We start from the raw sequence: 14,374 nt of genomic DNA, 5'->3' as shown, positions 1-14,374 counted from the left end.
AGGAGGTTTATTCAAACTTCAGCACTCTTCTATGAAAGGGACTCGGGAATACTAACTGTAAGGTGTTGTTCTTTTAATATTCTAGAGAAATAACTTTCCCTGTAAATATTGGGTTAAATCTCCAGGTTGTGTCTCTGGGTGTTGGACACAAATCACAGTCCTGGTAAATGCACCAATGAACTGCCCTTCAAATTTTACAGAGTGAAAACATTCCCCCATAGGGATGCTCCTAATGCAGCCCCCTCTCTCCAACTCTCTTGCAGTGTGTACAGTGCATAAAATAACTGGGATACAAAAATAGCCGGCTTGGGTTTAGCGCAATGACAAAAACGTAGCTTTCCTTTTGTGTCAATTGAGACAGACGCGCAGAACCAATGGGCATCGGAGGAGGTGGCATATGCTAATGAGGGACAAATGTCCACTGACCGTGACCTTGAGGAACACAGTATAAAGCAGGGCACATCTCAGCAGACTGTCATTTCGTTGTGGCCGTCCTGAGGTCAGTGGACAGCTTCCCTCCTTCGTTTGGTAGGTTGATCATTACGCATTTTACGCGCGGGCTGGTTGCTCTTTAAAAAGTCTTCTTCAGTCTTCATTTCACTCTGAGCAGCGCATTCATACCGTTTACCTTCGCAGGCACGTGCCAGGTCACGCGCTGTACGTTTGTATATTATCGTTCTCGCTCGGTGATAGTGGATTTGCGCTTTTTACGCACGACTCGTGTAGTCATGGCTGCGTTTGTTTTTGTCAATAAAAGTAAAAAGAAACAGCATAGGAACAACTGACTAACACAACGTTTGTTGTTCTCACCAAAGGAGCCGTCTATCTCACCGTGCGCCCGGGTTCTGAAGCCGACGAGGAGGTGCCACCATGCCGCGCTTTGACTTGCAGGAGTTCGGCGATGCTGCTGGGTTTTTACGCAAATCTGAAATGGAGCAACTGGCGATGCAGACCATCCCTTTTGACGGTAGGCCTAATAAGGACACCTCAAAGAAACGGAACCTTATAGGGCACATCACATCACAATTATTCATATCATTATTAAATATAGTTTAAGATGCTAACTCACAATTGTGTCACTTGCTAAATAAGGTTAAAGAAGTGCAGCAGGTGGATTCAGACTATGGCTTGATATTGCAGCTTCATGTTATACTAGTGTTTTTAAGAAATAACAAAAAAGAGACATAATATGTGTAAGTAATGTAATTTTATTCATAAGTTGTGGAACTGCTGCATGGATTTATTTGGTTTTGTCAAAATCAAATGTCATACATTTTTTATTCTGTCATTATCCACTAAATAAAAAAACTGCATAAATATGTTGCTGTTATAACTAGAATAAGAATCAATAAAATAGGTCAACATTTTTATTTGTTGAATAATTTTAATTCGTGATCATTTAAACCCCTGTCAACTTTTGGATTTTGGTGAGTTTTTGCATTAAACTCACACGTCTCTGTAGGTAAGAAGCGAGCCTGGATCCCTGATGAAAAAGAGGCCTACGTTGAAATTGAGATCAAGGAGTTAAAAGGTGACAAAGTCATTGCTGAGACCAAAGATGGAACAGTAAGTGCTCTTCATTTAATTTAATTTCATGAATCATAAAGAATATGTACAGCGGTCCCATGAGCCCCTCATCATTTGTGCCTTTGATCTTTCGCTCAGACCATTACTGTGAAGGATAGTGACATCCAGCAGATGAACCCTCCTAAGTTTGACAGGATCGAGGACATGGCCATGCTGACGCACCTCAACGAGGGCTCTGTGCTGTTCAACCTGCGCAGCCGGTACTCTTCCTGGATGATCTATGTGAGTGTCCCATTATGGACCGATGGCTCGTCCCCCTCTCTACCGTGTTTCCATGTCCCCCAAAGAGCATAATTACCCAGATGAAATTACAGAGTTAAACTTGATGTCATGTCCTCTGGTTTGCTCAGACCTACTCCGGCCTCTTCTGTGTGACAGTGAATCCATACAAATGGCTACCAGTCTACACACCCAAAGTGGTGGAAGCTTACAAAGGCAAGCGCCGCTCTGAGGCGCCACCGCACATCTACTCCGTCGCAGACAATGCCTACAATGACATGCTGCGCAGTGAGTGATTCCATGCAATACAATATTACAACAACATATACAACACAAGCATATAAGCTCTGAAATATGAACGCCCATGTATTTATTATGTATTTTCTCCTCATCAGATCGAGAGAACCAGTCCATGCTAATCACGTAAGTGTTAACTCACTGAAACAGATTTTTCTTTTGTCACAAATTAGAGAAGAAGCCAACTTGGTAACTGTATGAGCTGCCATATAACATGGAGACTCTCCACATACAGCCACACGATTTTTTACTGTCAAGAGCTTTTGGATTTGACGATTCTCATTTTTTTCTCTCTGTTTATAACCTGCAGTGTAGTGAATTTAATATACACGACCTTTTCCAGCTTTGTGAGCATTTTTTTCACTGTACCTGTTGTGTGTACACTTTGTTATTTTTCACACTCCTATAGCGGAGAATCCGGTGCTGGCAAAACTGTCAACACGAAACGTGTCATTCAGTATTTTGCCATTGTGGCAGCTCTTGGGGAAACAGCTGCCAAAAAAGGAGTAAGGCTGATGTGGCAACCCATTTTTTTTTGTTTTCCACTCCCTCCTTTTTCAAGCTTTTTTTGCTCTATTTTATTATTATTATTCGCTTTTTGGTCCCAGGAATCCTGCAGTGTATTCCCTTTAAACCGCCCCCATACATTTTCCTCACTGTCACAGTGGTGAATGTGAGAACTGATTACATTCATGTCTGAGTCTTTACCCTCATGTGTTGTGCAGCCATTTCCAGCCACTCTCCTACGCTTCCTCCCTGATTTTTGAATCATTCTTTTCCCCCATCCCTTGTAATTTGTTTTTCCTTTTTTTGCTTTTTGGCTCCACATTTTTTACATAATCTTTCCCTTTGCTTTGATTTTTGTTTTTTGACTTTTCTATGTTGTTTGATGCTCCTTTTTCCTCCCTTTTTCTCCCATGTGTTCACCACACTCCATCATGTAAAACAAGGTGGCCATCGGGTTTTAACAACAGTTCATGGTTTTCCCTTTTGGTTGTGAAAGTATTATTCCGTAACACTAGACAAGATGTCACACTCACAGGCTTTTCATTTTCTTCTTTAGCAGCACAGTCCTTCCACTAAAACAGGGGTGAGTTTAGCATTCAACATATATTAAGAGTAAAGCAAAGAAAAGAATGTGACTTAGCTTACTCACATTTTACTTACAAATGTATTTTCCAGGGGAATCTGGAGGATCAAATCATCGAGGCCAACCCTGCCATGGAGGCGTTCGGTAACGCCAAAACGCTGAGGAACGACAACTCATCCCGTTTTGTGAGTATCTGGAAATTCAATATATTGGGTATTGTATATGCATTTAATATTATTAATATTAGGATCATTTCTCTTGAATCTCATCTTTCTTGCATGATTCATTTCCTGCAGGGCAAGTTCATAAGGATCCACTTCGGACCTACAGGGAAATTGGCCTCAGCTGATATTGACCTGTGTGAGTTAATGGTTACAGAGTTTGATTTTTAACACCAAGTATTTTTCATTTTGTTTCATATCTAAGAGGAAGTCATCACACCTCTCCCTGTGTTTCAGATCTTCTGGAAAAATCCAGAGTGATATTTCAGCAGCCTGGTGAGAGGAGCTACCACATCTACTACCAGATCATGTCCCAGAAGAAACCAGAGCTGTTGGGTGTGTTAATCTAGCTGCTTTTTTATATTTTATTTCTTCCTGCTGCAGGACTGTGACATAATCCTGTTAACTCATTGTGAACTCTTTGTTCTAGACATGCTGCTGGTGACCTCCAACCCGTACGACTACCACGTCTGCTCGCAGGGCTGCACCACTGTGGAGAACCTGGATGACGGACAGGAGCTGATGGCCACTGATGTAAGAACCCCTATCTTTTCCACAAGGAGAGAAAATCAGCTGCATCAGGGCCCAGAGCATAACTTCTCCTTTCTCTCTCTGCAGCACGCCATGGACATCCTCGGCTTCCTGTCCGATGAGAAGTACGGCTGCTATAAAATAGTCGGCGCCATCATGCACTTTGGCAACATGAAATTCAAGCTAAAGCAGCGCGAGGAGCAGGCAGAGACCGATGGCACTGAGAGTAAGAAGCAGTGATGTCTGGCACAAATGCAACTCCAGATTTAGAAAGCGGGTTTGTAACTTATCCTTTTTTCATTTTCAGGTGCGGACAAGGCCTCGTACCTGATGGGAGTCAGTTCAGCTGACCTCATCAAGGGCCTCCTCCACCCGAGGGTGAAGGTGGGGAACGAGTGGGTGGTGAAGGGGCAGAACGTGGAACAGGTGAGGAGATGTAACGTCTGCTCTCTGGGCTTTTTGTCAACGCATTAAGATGTAAAAAACAACGTCTATGAGTATGTCATTTAGAACAGAACAGATCAGTTCGTATGAAAGGTTTTTTTAAACTGTCATATCCTTAGTCCTCAGATGATCTGTACACTCGCCACATTCACTAGAATCTGGTATCTAAGCAACTGGGGCTATCCATGTGAATAACCGCTTTACTTTTGTGTGTGTGTCCGTGTGTGTGTCCGTGTGTGTGTTTGTGTGCATGGTTGCTCTAGGTTAACTACTCCGTCGGTGCTCTGGCCAAAGCGACGTATGACCGCATGTTCAAATGGCTCGTGGGACGCATCAACCGGACGCTGTACACATCCCTGCCTCGCCAGTACTTCATAGGAGTCCTGGACATCGCTGGATTTGAGATCTTTGAAGTAAATTGATTTATATTACAAATGTTGTTTTTAGCGTTATTATGGATCTAAAAGTTATCTTTATTTGTTCTTATTATTATCTGAGATTTTCTGGATGTACGGTCCGATTCTGGTGGAAATCCAACAGGTTCTCTGTTTGTATCTCACCGTGTTGAATTAGCGATGCTGCAGGATGAGTGTTGCGTCCTTCACGCTTGTTCTGAACACCTGTTCCTTTCTTTGATCGCAGCTCAATAGCTTCGAGCAGCTGTGCATCAACTTCACAAATGAGAAGCTGCAACAGTTTTTCAACCACCACATGTTCATCCTGGAGCAGGAGGAGTACAAGCGTGAGGGCATTGAATGGACCTTCATCGACTTTGGGTTGGACCTTCAAGCGTGCATTGATCTCATTGAAAAGGTGAAGTGTTGTGTTTTATCCCATGTGAATCATGGAGGAGTTTCATGGAGGTGTATTAGATTAACACGCTGCTCTTCCTCGTCCAGCCTCTGGGCATCATGTCCATCCTTGAAGAGGAGTGCATGTTCCCTAAAGCCTCGGACAGCAGCTTTAAAGCCAAGATGTATGACAATCATATCGGCAAGTCGCCTAATTTCCAAAAGCCACGGCCAGACAAGAAGCGCAAGTACGAGGCCCACTTTGAGCTGGTGCACTATGCGGGTGTGGTAAGTGACCTCCTCACTAACACACTGAGACATTGCTGCAGAGTGTGTCTTACACACAGGATCCAATCATTGGGACGTCCCTGTTGTTTTTCACAGGTACCGTACAACATCCTCGGCTGGCTGGAAAAAAACAAAGACCCACTAAACGAGACGGTGGTGGCGTGTTTCCGAAAGTCTTCCAACAAGCTGCTGGCGACTCTCTATGAGAACTACATTGCATCAGACTCAAGTACGATAAAAAAGATCCTGATTATAACATGTAGTCTATTCTATTACTCCTAAATACCCATTTTACAGACTTTCCTTTATGTGATGTCGCCTTTCAATCTCTTGTATGTTATATAACTTTTTTCTATTTATTTGTTTTTAGTTGCTTAGCTTTGTCTTCTTTTTTTTGTTCTTATTCTGCTTACTTTTAATTACTTCTTTTATCATAGTAAATGCATATTTGCAATTAGGCCTGAATATCCTGTTTCTGCTTTGTTTCTCAAAGAGCCACGTAAACCCTGTTTTTAGATGCTAAATAAATAAAACTATTATTTATTATTATTATTATTATTGTTATTATTAACAACATGGTCACAATTATCAATCTGCCACTCATTCAATAGCGTCCGAACCGAGGCCTGGCGGCAAGGAAAAGCGGAAGAAGGCGGCCTCCTTCCAGACGGTGTCTCAGCTTCACAAGGTGAGAGTGGGACCGTCTGGTACTGATGCAGGTGAATGTAAAAGTGTTTCAGAAGATGTGATCGTCATGTGGGCCTCTCTGGACAGCTGGGATGGAGGCAGTTAAGACTTGCAGTGATGTTTAGGGCAATGATCACATGAACATCACTTTAAGTCTGTGCTGGCTCCTCTCTCCTTCACATCGAGGATTTCAAATTCCTACATTTTACATGAAGGTTCTGTTCTCATGCTTTGTAATAAATTATGCTTTAATAGTAGAATTGTGTAGGAGTTTATATCGACTCAATTATCTCTCCTCTATCCAGGAAAACCTGAACAAGCTGATGACCAACCTGCGCAGCACGCAGCCCCACTTTGTTCGCTGCATCATCCCTAATGAGACCAAAACTCCAGGTAACACACGGCACAATCACATATCATCAGCAGCTAAGTGATGCGGCTGAGGCTGATGCTGGACACCTGTTCTGTGCAGGGATCATGGATCCATTCATGGTGCTGCACCAGCTTCGCTGTAACGGCGTGCTGGAAGGCATCAGGATCTGCAGGAAGGGCTTTCCAAACCGCCTCCTCTACGCTGAGTTCAAACAGCGGTAAGACGAATCAGAAAAGGCAAAAATCACTTTCATTTGATGGACAGTCAGTCTCACTGGTCCCACTGTTTTCATTTATTCAGCTATCGCATCCTGAATCCACAAGCCATCCCAGATGATAAGTTTGTTGATAGCAGGAAAGCTGCAGAGAAGCTGCTGGGCTCCCTGGATATCGACCACAGCCAGTACAAGTTTGGACACACAAAGGTAGAGGGCAGCAGATTGTGTGTAAAACAGAACCATTTATTAAAGTACTTTACTTAAGAATAAGTTAGTTATTCTATAAATAAGTACTAAAATCAGATTAGTCCCAATACGGGGGGAAACTTAAGGAACTCTAAAAAAAAAGAAATATGTACCATGTAAACCTCATGTATATAAAGTTAAATATACTTGGCAGTACTTCAGTAAGACTTTGAATGTATGTTTCCCCATTCAGAGAACTTAAAGGACTGTCCCAGATTGCCAAAGCATTATGTCCCTCATTATCCATCAGAATTACTCAGAAACATCTCAATACATATGCTTCAATAGATCACAATCATAATTTTTTAAGAATTGGAAACAGTTTAATTTATGTCAGATTGATATCCTTAACTTTAATCTTGTAAGAATCGTATGCCATTGATTTTGTCATAAAAATTCCAAGGAGCGTCTGATTGACACTTGCCCCACCCCTTCTGTGACATCGCCACCAAAAAGTCATGTGATTTGAGTCACATGATGTCCATGCTAAACTATGGTAAAAGTCCTGTTGACCAAATTTTGTTAAAACAGGAAATAAATAGACTCAAGTTTCCACATTACCCAAAGTCCCAGATTACCCAAATTCTCCATATACTTTTTATGTTCTGCAAAATAATCAGAAATCATGACTTGAAATTTGGTAAATCATTCAGAAATTAGAAGCACTTCATGATGATATCTGTGCAAACAAGTTTGTGATCACAGTCACCCTAAAATATCCCCTCAGTTTCCAAGATTTGATGCCTTTATTTCAAGTTATATTTTGATGTTTTTGCTGTCCACTTAATATTTGCTTCCTTTCTTCATGTAGGTGTTCTTCAAGGCTGGTCTGCTGGGTCACCTGGAGGAGCTGAGGGACCAGCGTTTGTCCAAAGTCCTGACGCTGATGCAGGCATCCGCTCGAGGCAAAATCATGAGGAGGGCGCTGGAGAGAATGAAGGGAAAGAGGTAAAAGACCACATCACATTTACATCCGTCATCAAAATCTCAAATGAATATAAAATGCCTTTGGCGGCACAGCAGAGCTCTGAGCTTTGTTCCTCTCAGGAAGGTGTAGACATGAGTAGAGAAAACAGAAAGAGCTGCAGCACCAGTTGCTTCAGTGAACAGGTTCAATCGCAACACGATCGGCCGCGAGCCTTTCAGCTTGTGTTACACTATACCTCAGTGTTCACTCCCTCGCTGTATTATGCCTGGCATGCAAGGGCAGTGTTATCGGTGTGTGCGAGGCGTGTGCTTGCCCTTGTATGGTTACCAGGCATGTGTGTGTGGCCCCTCTGTTATTAAGGGCCCTAACTCAGGCTCACACACATACCCCACTCTCTCAGGTCTACGGCCATACTCTCCATCCGCTCTCTCTCTCTAAATAAAACAATGCTGACGGTGTCCCCAGAGCCAGGTGGCGACATGTGTCAAGTGGCAGCTGCTGAGGCCCTCCCTAAAAATACAACCCTCGGCCCCCTCCCTGGACACCCAATGGCCCCTGGCCCCTTTTGTCCCCGGCGCCTGTACTTCTAAGTGAGTGCATTGATGGAATATGTGAAGGGTGACAGCGGATTTAAACCGGCCATTGGACAGAGGGTTTTAGTTTCTAAATAAACACAGACACTCACCTTTGAGAGGCACTCGACGTGGAGTCATGTCAAACATGCAATCATCCACCCCCCCCCCCCCCCCCCCAACTCCAGTCACCTTCCACCCCAGCGTGTGCACGCTCACTTAAACTCACGCCCTAAACACTGACAAGAAGTCCTTGACCACTCTGCTCCAGCTCCATATTTAGGTGCCGCTAGACGCCATCCTACTGAGACTAAATCAATCTAGCGACCCGTTTGGTCACAGTCATGAAACATCAAAAGCATCAGTAGGTGTATGATTTCACGTCGCATCCTTTGGTGTATGATTAGATACGTGGGAGGAGAAGGGCGCAGGATCAGTGCCAATAAAATCAAGCACCAAGGAGAAGTCACTAAATAAATAAACGGGGAAGTCCAGGATAAATTTTTTGACCTTCTTCTCTTTATGTTCTCGCTCTCAACTTCTCTTAAAGTGACACGAGGCCAACATCGGTCACAGTACAGTTTCAAATTCAACTGATTTTAAACTCAATGTTATGTTAACATGATTTGTGTGTGTGTGTGTATATATATATATATATATATGATATCAATTTTTGTTATTTTAATTTACCTTCCATTATTTTTTGTGAACTACCCTCAACTGTTAAACAATCATCATTATTATCAGCGAATTATTTTCATTTAATATATAATTTTCCGCTTGGATCAATCAAATTATGAATCCCATGTTTTATATATCCATATAATCAAAATGTCTTTTTTTATAAATAAGTTAAAATAAAATAAATATAACAAAAACTTAATAAGTCTAAAACTTTACATATTGTGAACACATTCAAGTTTGTATTTGTAAAAATAAATGTATTCACTTATTTCCTTTAAACCTCAATAATGCAAATTATTCAATCTTTATTGATTTCAGTCAGTAATTGAAATACCAGGGTTCATTAATTCTACCAATTCACCATAAAATGACTGAAATCTATTTGTTTATAGCTTTGAAAATTAAGCTTTTTTTTAAATGAGAGGACACATATGTTTTTGTTTCAGTTTTTTTCCAATTGGTTAAGCTCTTCTAAACATGAAACCTAGCAAGTGCAGAAACAATCTCATGGCTACAAGTGCCCCTGTTTGGTAATCACTAATCTATTTGTCATTTTAGACCTGTGTTTAAAATGACAAGAAAACATTTAAAGTTGTATTCATTCTCATCATTCATCAGTGAAGCCCTGATGATCATCCAGTGGAACATCCGGGCCTTTAACGCTGTCAAGCACTGGCCCTGGATGAAGCTCTTCTTCAAAATAAAGCCTCTGCTGAAGAGCGCCGCCACCGAAAAAGAGCTGGCTGCTCTGAAGGAGGAGCTGGCCAAGCTGAAAGAGGCTCTGGAGAAATCCGAGGTCAAGCGTATAGAGCTGGAGGAGAGGCAGGTCAGCCTGACCCAAGAGAAGAAGGACCTCTCTCTACAGCTGCAGGCAGTAAGTGATTCAAACATTCAGCTTTTACAAACACAGATACTGTAGAAGTGCTTGGACACACTTACCACCTGCTGCACTTTTTGCCCAACAGGAGCAGGACAATCTGGTTGATGCTGAGGACCGCTGTGAACTGCTCATCAAAACTAAGATCCAGCTGGAGGCCAAATTGAAAGAAATCATTGAGCGGCTGGAGGATGAGGAGGAGATGAGCTCTAATGTGCTCGCCAAGAAGCGCAAGCTGGAGGACGAGTGCGCCGAACTTAAGAAAGACATCGACGATCTGGAGGTCACTCTTGCTAAAGTGGAAAAGGAGAAACATGCCACTGAGAACAAGGTGAGGAGAGTGCATGAGGAGATTAAGAGTTGCCTCTAAAGGGCGCTTAAGGTCTCTGAAAGATCTGCAGCACATTAAGTGGATTGTACGACTAAATTAATAAATGTGTCTTTAATTTCTCATCAATGGTAAAAAAAAATTCTACTTATTCTGTGCAGGTGAAGAACCTGATTGAGGAAATGTCTGTTATGGACGAAACCATCCTGAAGCTGACCAAAGAGAAGAAGGCTCTGCAGGAGGCCCATCAGCAGACTCTGGACGACCTGCAGGCAGAGGAAGACAAAGTCAACTCTCTGACCAAAGCCAAGGCAAAGCTGGAGCAACAAGTGGATGATGTGAGTTCATTTATTGCTTTGAAAAGCAGAGGTTTCATTTCGTCGACAGGCGATAACATAGTGAAAACTAACATGTTTTACCTTCCTAATGTGAATCAGCTGGAGGGCTCCCTGGAACAAGAGAAGAAACTGCGTATGGACCTGGAACGGGTCAGACGTAAGCTGGAGGGGGATCTGAAACTCTCCATGGAGACTTTTATGGATATGGAGAACGACAAACAGCAAATCGAAGAGAGGCTGAAAAAGTGAGTCATCATATATTCACACAAAAAAACGTCATCTTGCTTTTGAAGTTGTTATGAAGTAATGACGAAGTCTTTCCCAACAGGAAAGAGTTTGAAATGAATGCGGTGAGCACCAGGGTTGAGGATGAGCAGGCCTTGGTCAATCAGCTCCAGAAGAAGATAAAAGAGTTACAGGTGCAAACTCGTCTATTAACCTCCAACAGATATAAAAATTTAATTTTGACAAAATAACTGACATCAATTTCCTCCAGGCTCGTTCAGAGGAGCTTGAGGAGGAGCTGGAGGCCGACCGGGCTTGCAGGGCCAAAGTGGAGAAGCAGCGTGGTGATGTGGCTCGTGAGCTTGAGGAGCTGAGCGAGCGCCTCGAGGAGGCTGGTGGGACCACCTCAGCTCAGATGGAGATTAACAAGAAAAGAGAGACGGATTATCTGAAGCTGCGGCGAGACCTGGAGGAGTCCATGCTTCACCACGAGACCACGACGGCCGCCCTGCGGAAGAAGCATGCCGACGGCGTGGCCGAGCTGAGTGAGCAGATCGACAGCCTGCAGCGAGTCAAACAGAAGCTGGAGAAGGAGAGGGCAGAGGCCAAGATGGAGGCAGATGATCTGGCCTCCACTGTGGAGCATCTTTCCAAGGGCAAGGTAGAAAGAATAACAAGAGACGCAATGAGAGAATTAAAGCAGGATGGGACCAAATTAGATCCCAAATTTCTTTCTCTTGTCTCCAGGCCACTTCCGAGAAGATGTGTCGCCTGTATGAAGACCAAATGAACGAGTCTAAAGCTAAGGTTGAAGAGCTCCAGAGGCAGCTCAACGACACCAGCACCCAAAGGGCCCGTGCTCAGGCTGAGAGTGGTAAACACTAATTACTTTATTATTTATATCTCACAATAGATCTCACAGGTTGGTTATTAACACCGGGACTTTTTCTCCTCCTGGTGCAGCCGAGCTGGGAAGGAAGCTGGAGGAGCGAGAGTCCATGGTGTCTCAGCTCCAGAGGGCCAAGAACACATTCAGCCAGAACGTGGAGGAGCTCAAGAAGCAGCTGGAGGAGGAAAATAAGGTCTGATACCAATAAATACATCTTTAGTAGTAATTCACAGGGCTAACTCGCAGGGATTCAGAGATCCTACAGTTTAGCTTACTGCTCTCCACCACCCTGATTGGTCTCTAAAGGCTAAGAACTCCCTGGCCCACGCGCTGCAGTCAACGCGCCATGACTGCGATCTCCTGCGGGAGCAGTATGACGAGGAGCTGGAGGCCAAGGCTGAGCTGCAGAGAGCTCTGTCCAAGGCCAACGTCGACGTGGCTCAGTGGAGGACCAAGTATGAAACTGATGCCATCCAGAGAACTGAGGAGCTGGAGGAAGCCAAGTGAGTGAGATGTATTTTTTTGACAGAATTAAATGGTGAAGAATGATCATTTGAAGGCGTGACATTGGAATCTGTTTGCTTCTCTCTAGGAAGAAGCTGGTGATACGTCTGCAGGAGGCTGAGGAGGCGGTGGAGGCCACTAATGCCAAGTGCTCCTCCCTGGAGAAAACCAAACATCGGCTCCAGACAGAGATCGAGGACCTGATCATCGACCTGGAGCGAGCTAATGCTGCAGCTGCTGCACTCGACAAAAAGCAACGCAACTTTGACAAGGTAAGAGAAGGGAACCCACAAAAGTCACATGTTTCCTGTTGACAACTACTACATGAGATTGCATTTACTGCCCTGAAGATAAACAATTTGTATATTTTACATTTCCCTGGGTTAATATTACTTTTTCAATAAAATGTATTACCTTTACTGAGTGTGTATTTCACTATTGCTTTTTGTTGCTGTCACATGGTAACTTTATATCTTATCTTACATCATTTCAATCTAACATTAAATAACTGTCAAACATTATATAACACAAATAGTGCACAAAGAAGAAAAATTAAGAAATTGAGTATTCAAATCTTCCTGAATATCCAAAATTTGACTAAGCTGATCTTATCTTACCTTGTAACTCTATAAGATAGTGTACCTGACTCTATGGCAGAGCTACAGGGTCCAACTCAGTACTTGGGCTCCACCGTAACTTCTCATTGTCCGCTGAAGAAGAGATTTGATTTAAAGCTGACAATGATTGTCATTGTTCATCCAGGTGCTGGTCGAGTGGAAACAGAAGTATGAGGAGTGCCAGTCGGAGCTGGAGACCTCTCAGAAGGAGTCTCGTGGCCTGAGTACAGAGCTCTTCAAACTGAAGAACTCTTATGAGGAGAGTCTGGATCATCTGGAGACCATCAAGAGGGAGAACAAGAACCTGCAAGGTAGAGCTGAGGTCTAATTTACCAGCTGGATGGTTGTATTGAAGACACTTTATGACTTAATGTGGAACAAAATGTTTCTCTTGTACAGAGGAGATTGCTGACCTTACTGATCAAATCAGTCAGGGAATCAAGAACATCAATGAGCTGGAGAAGATGAAGAAGAGTCTGGACGTGGAGAAAAGCGAGATCCAAGCTGCGCTGGAGGAAGCTGAAGTAAGTGGTTTGCAATGTTTCCTCATCTTCTCCTCTTTGTGGTCTGTGGTATATTCCTGACTGAGGTGAATATCATCGAGAGTTAAGTGGTCTGTCTCTCTGTCTGTCTGTCTGTCTGTCTCAGGGCACTCTGGAGCATGAAGAGAGCAAAACTCTCAGGATCCAGCTGGAGTTAAACCAGATTAAGGTCGATGTTGACAGGAAGCTGGCAGAGAAGGACGAGGAACTCGACAGCCTCCGGTGAGTTGTACAGATCGCTCTTTTCATCCAACTTCATAGCACATTGAAGATTCTCTCCCCATCAACCACTTTATTCTATTTACCTCTTCATCGCCTTCTAGCCGTAACCACCAGAGAAACCTGGACTCCATGCAGGCCACCCTGGATGCCGAGTGTAAGTCTCGCAACGAGGCAGTGCGTCTGAGGAAGAAGATGGAGGGTGACCTGAATGAGATGGAGGTGCAGCTGAGCCACGCCAACCGGCAGGCCTCCGAGTCCCAGAAACTCCTGAGGAGCCTGCAGGTTCAGATCAAGGTGAGTCCACACAGCAGACAGCAGCATGCTCACCCTGCAGGTCCTATCCAATACATCTCTATTGTTACACACTTAATAAAATATCTGTGCTCTTACTTGTTTCCAGGACATTCAGATGGAGTTAGATGACACCATTCACAAGAATGAGGAGCTGAAGGAGCAGGTGGCAGTGACCGAGCGGCGAAACAACCTGCTGGCTGCCGAGGTGGAGGAGCTCAGGGCCCTGCTGGAGCAAAACGACCGTGCACGCAAGCTGGCTGAGCATGAGTTGCTGGAGGCCACCGAGAGAGTCAACCTGTTGCACTCTCAGGTAAGAAGATGTAGTTAAAACTCCAAAGCAGGGCATTTATCAATAAACCACGG

General features: G+C 43.7%; 1 protein-coding gene across 1 annotated transcript in view; it reads left to right on the top strand.

Annotated features, from left to right (window-relative positions):
- The first annotated feature begins 870 nt into the window (after positions 1-870).
- The window catches only part of myh7ba (myosin, heavy chain 7B, cardiac muscle, beta a), a 24,551-nt gene continuing 11,047 nt past the window's right edge, over positions 871-14,374 (top strand). The window contains exons 1-36 of the mRNA XM_053441841.1: positions 871-967; positions 1,463-1,566; positions 1,666-1,809; positions 1,938-2,094; positions 2,202-2,229; positions 2,513-2,609; positions 3,286-3,378; positions 3,490-3,553; positions 3,652-3,750; positions 3,845-3,948; positions 4,033-4,171; positions 4,253-4,371; positions 4,653-4,802; positions 5,032-5,202; positions 5,289-5,468; positions 5,565-5,697; positions 6,080-6,156; positions 6,461-6,548; positions 6,628-6,745; positions 6,829-6,952; positions 7,803-7,939; positions 9,794-10,049; positions 10,141-10,383; positions 10,542-10,718; positions 10,818-10,963; positions 11,047-11,137; positions 11,215-11,604; positions 11,691-11,817; positions 11,907-12,025; positions 12,139-12,335; positions 12,425-12,608; positions 13,099-13,264; positions 13,353-13,477; positions 13,602-13,717; positions 13,819-14,011; positions 14,118-14,321. Coding sequence (XP_053297816.1) covers positions 871-967; positions 1,463-1,566; positions 1,666-1,809; positions 1,938-2,094; positions 2,202-2,229; positions 2,513-2,609; positions 3,286-3,378; positions 3,490-3,553; positions 3,652-3,750; positions 3,845-3,948; positions 4,033-4,171; positions 4,253-4,371; positions 4,653-4,802; positions 5,032-5,202; positions 5,289-5,468; positions 5,565-5,697; positions 6,080-6,156; positions 6,461-6,548; positions 6,628-6,745; positions 6,829-6,952; positions 7,803-7,939; positions 9,794-10,049; positions 10,141-10,383; positions 10,542-10,718; positions 10,818-10,963; positions 11,047-11,137; positions 11,215-11,604; positions 11,691-11,817; positions 11,907-12,025; positions 12,139-12,335; positions 12,425-12,608; positions 13,099-13,264; positions 13,353-13,477; positions 13,602-13,717; positions 13,819-14,011; positions 14,118-14,321 — 5,157 coding nt within the window. The remainder of the gene's footprint in view (positions 968-1,462; positions 1,567-1,665; positions 1,810-1,937; positions 2,095-2,201; positions 2,230-2,512; positions 2,610-3,285; positions 3,379-3,489; positions 3,554-3,651; positions 3,751-3,844; positions 3,949-4,032; positions 4,172-4,252; positions 4,372-4,652; positions 4,803-5,031; positions 5,203-5,288; positions 5,469-5,564; positions 5,698-6,079; positions 6,157-6,460; positions 6,549-6,627; positions 6,746-6,828; positions 6,953-7,802; positions 7,940-9,793; positions 10,050-10,140; positions 10,384-10,541; positions 10,719-10,817; positions 10,964-11,046; positions 11,138-11,214; positions 11,605-11,690; positions 11,818-11,906; positions 12,026-12,138; positions 12,336-12,424; positions 12,609-13,098; positions 13,265-13,352; positions 13,478-13,601; positions 13,718-13,818; positions 14,012-14,117; positions 14,322-14,374) is intronic.

This window comes from Pleuronectes platessa, chromosome 2 (assembly GCF_947347685.1).
Source record: "Pleuronectes platessa chromosome 2, fPlePla1.1, whole genome shotgun sequence".
In the NCBI taxonomy this organism is placed as follows: Eukaryota; Metazoa; Chordata; class Actinopteri; order Pleuronectiformes; family Pleuronectidae; genus Pleuronectes; species Pleuronectes platessa.
This window is presented reverse-complemented; position numbering and strand designations above follow the sequence as displayed.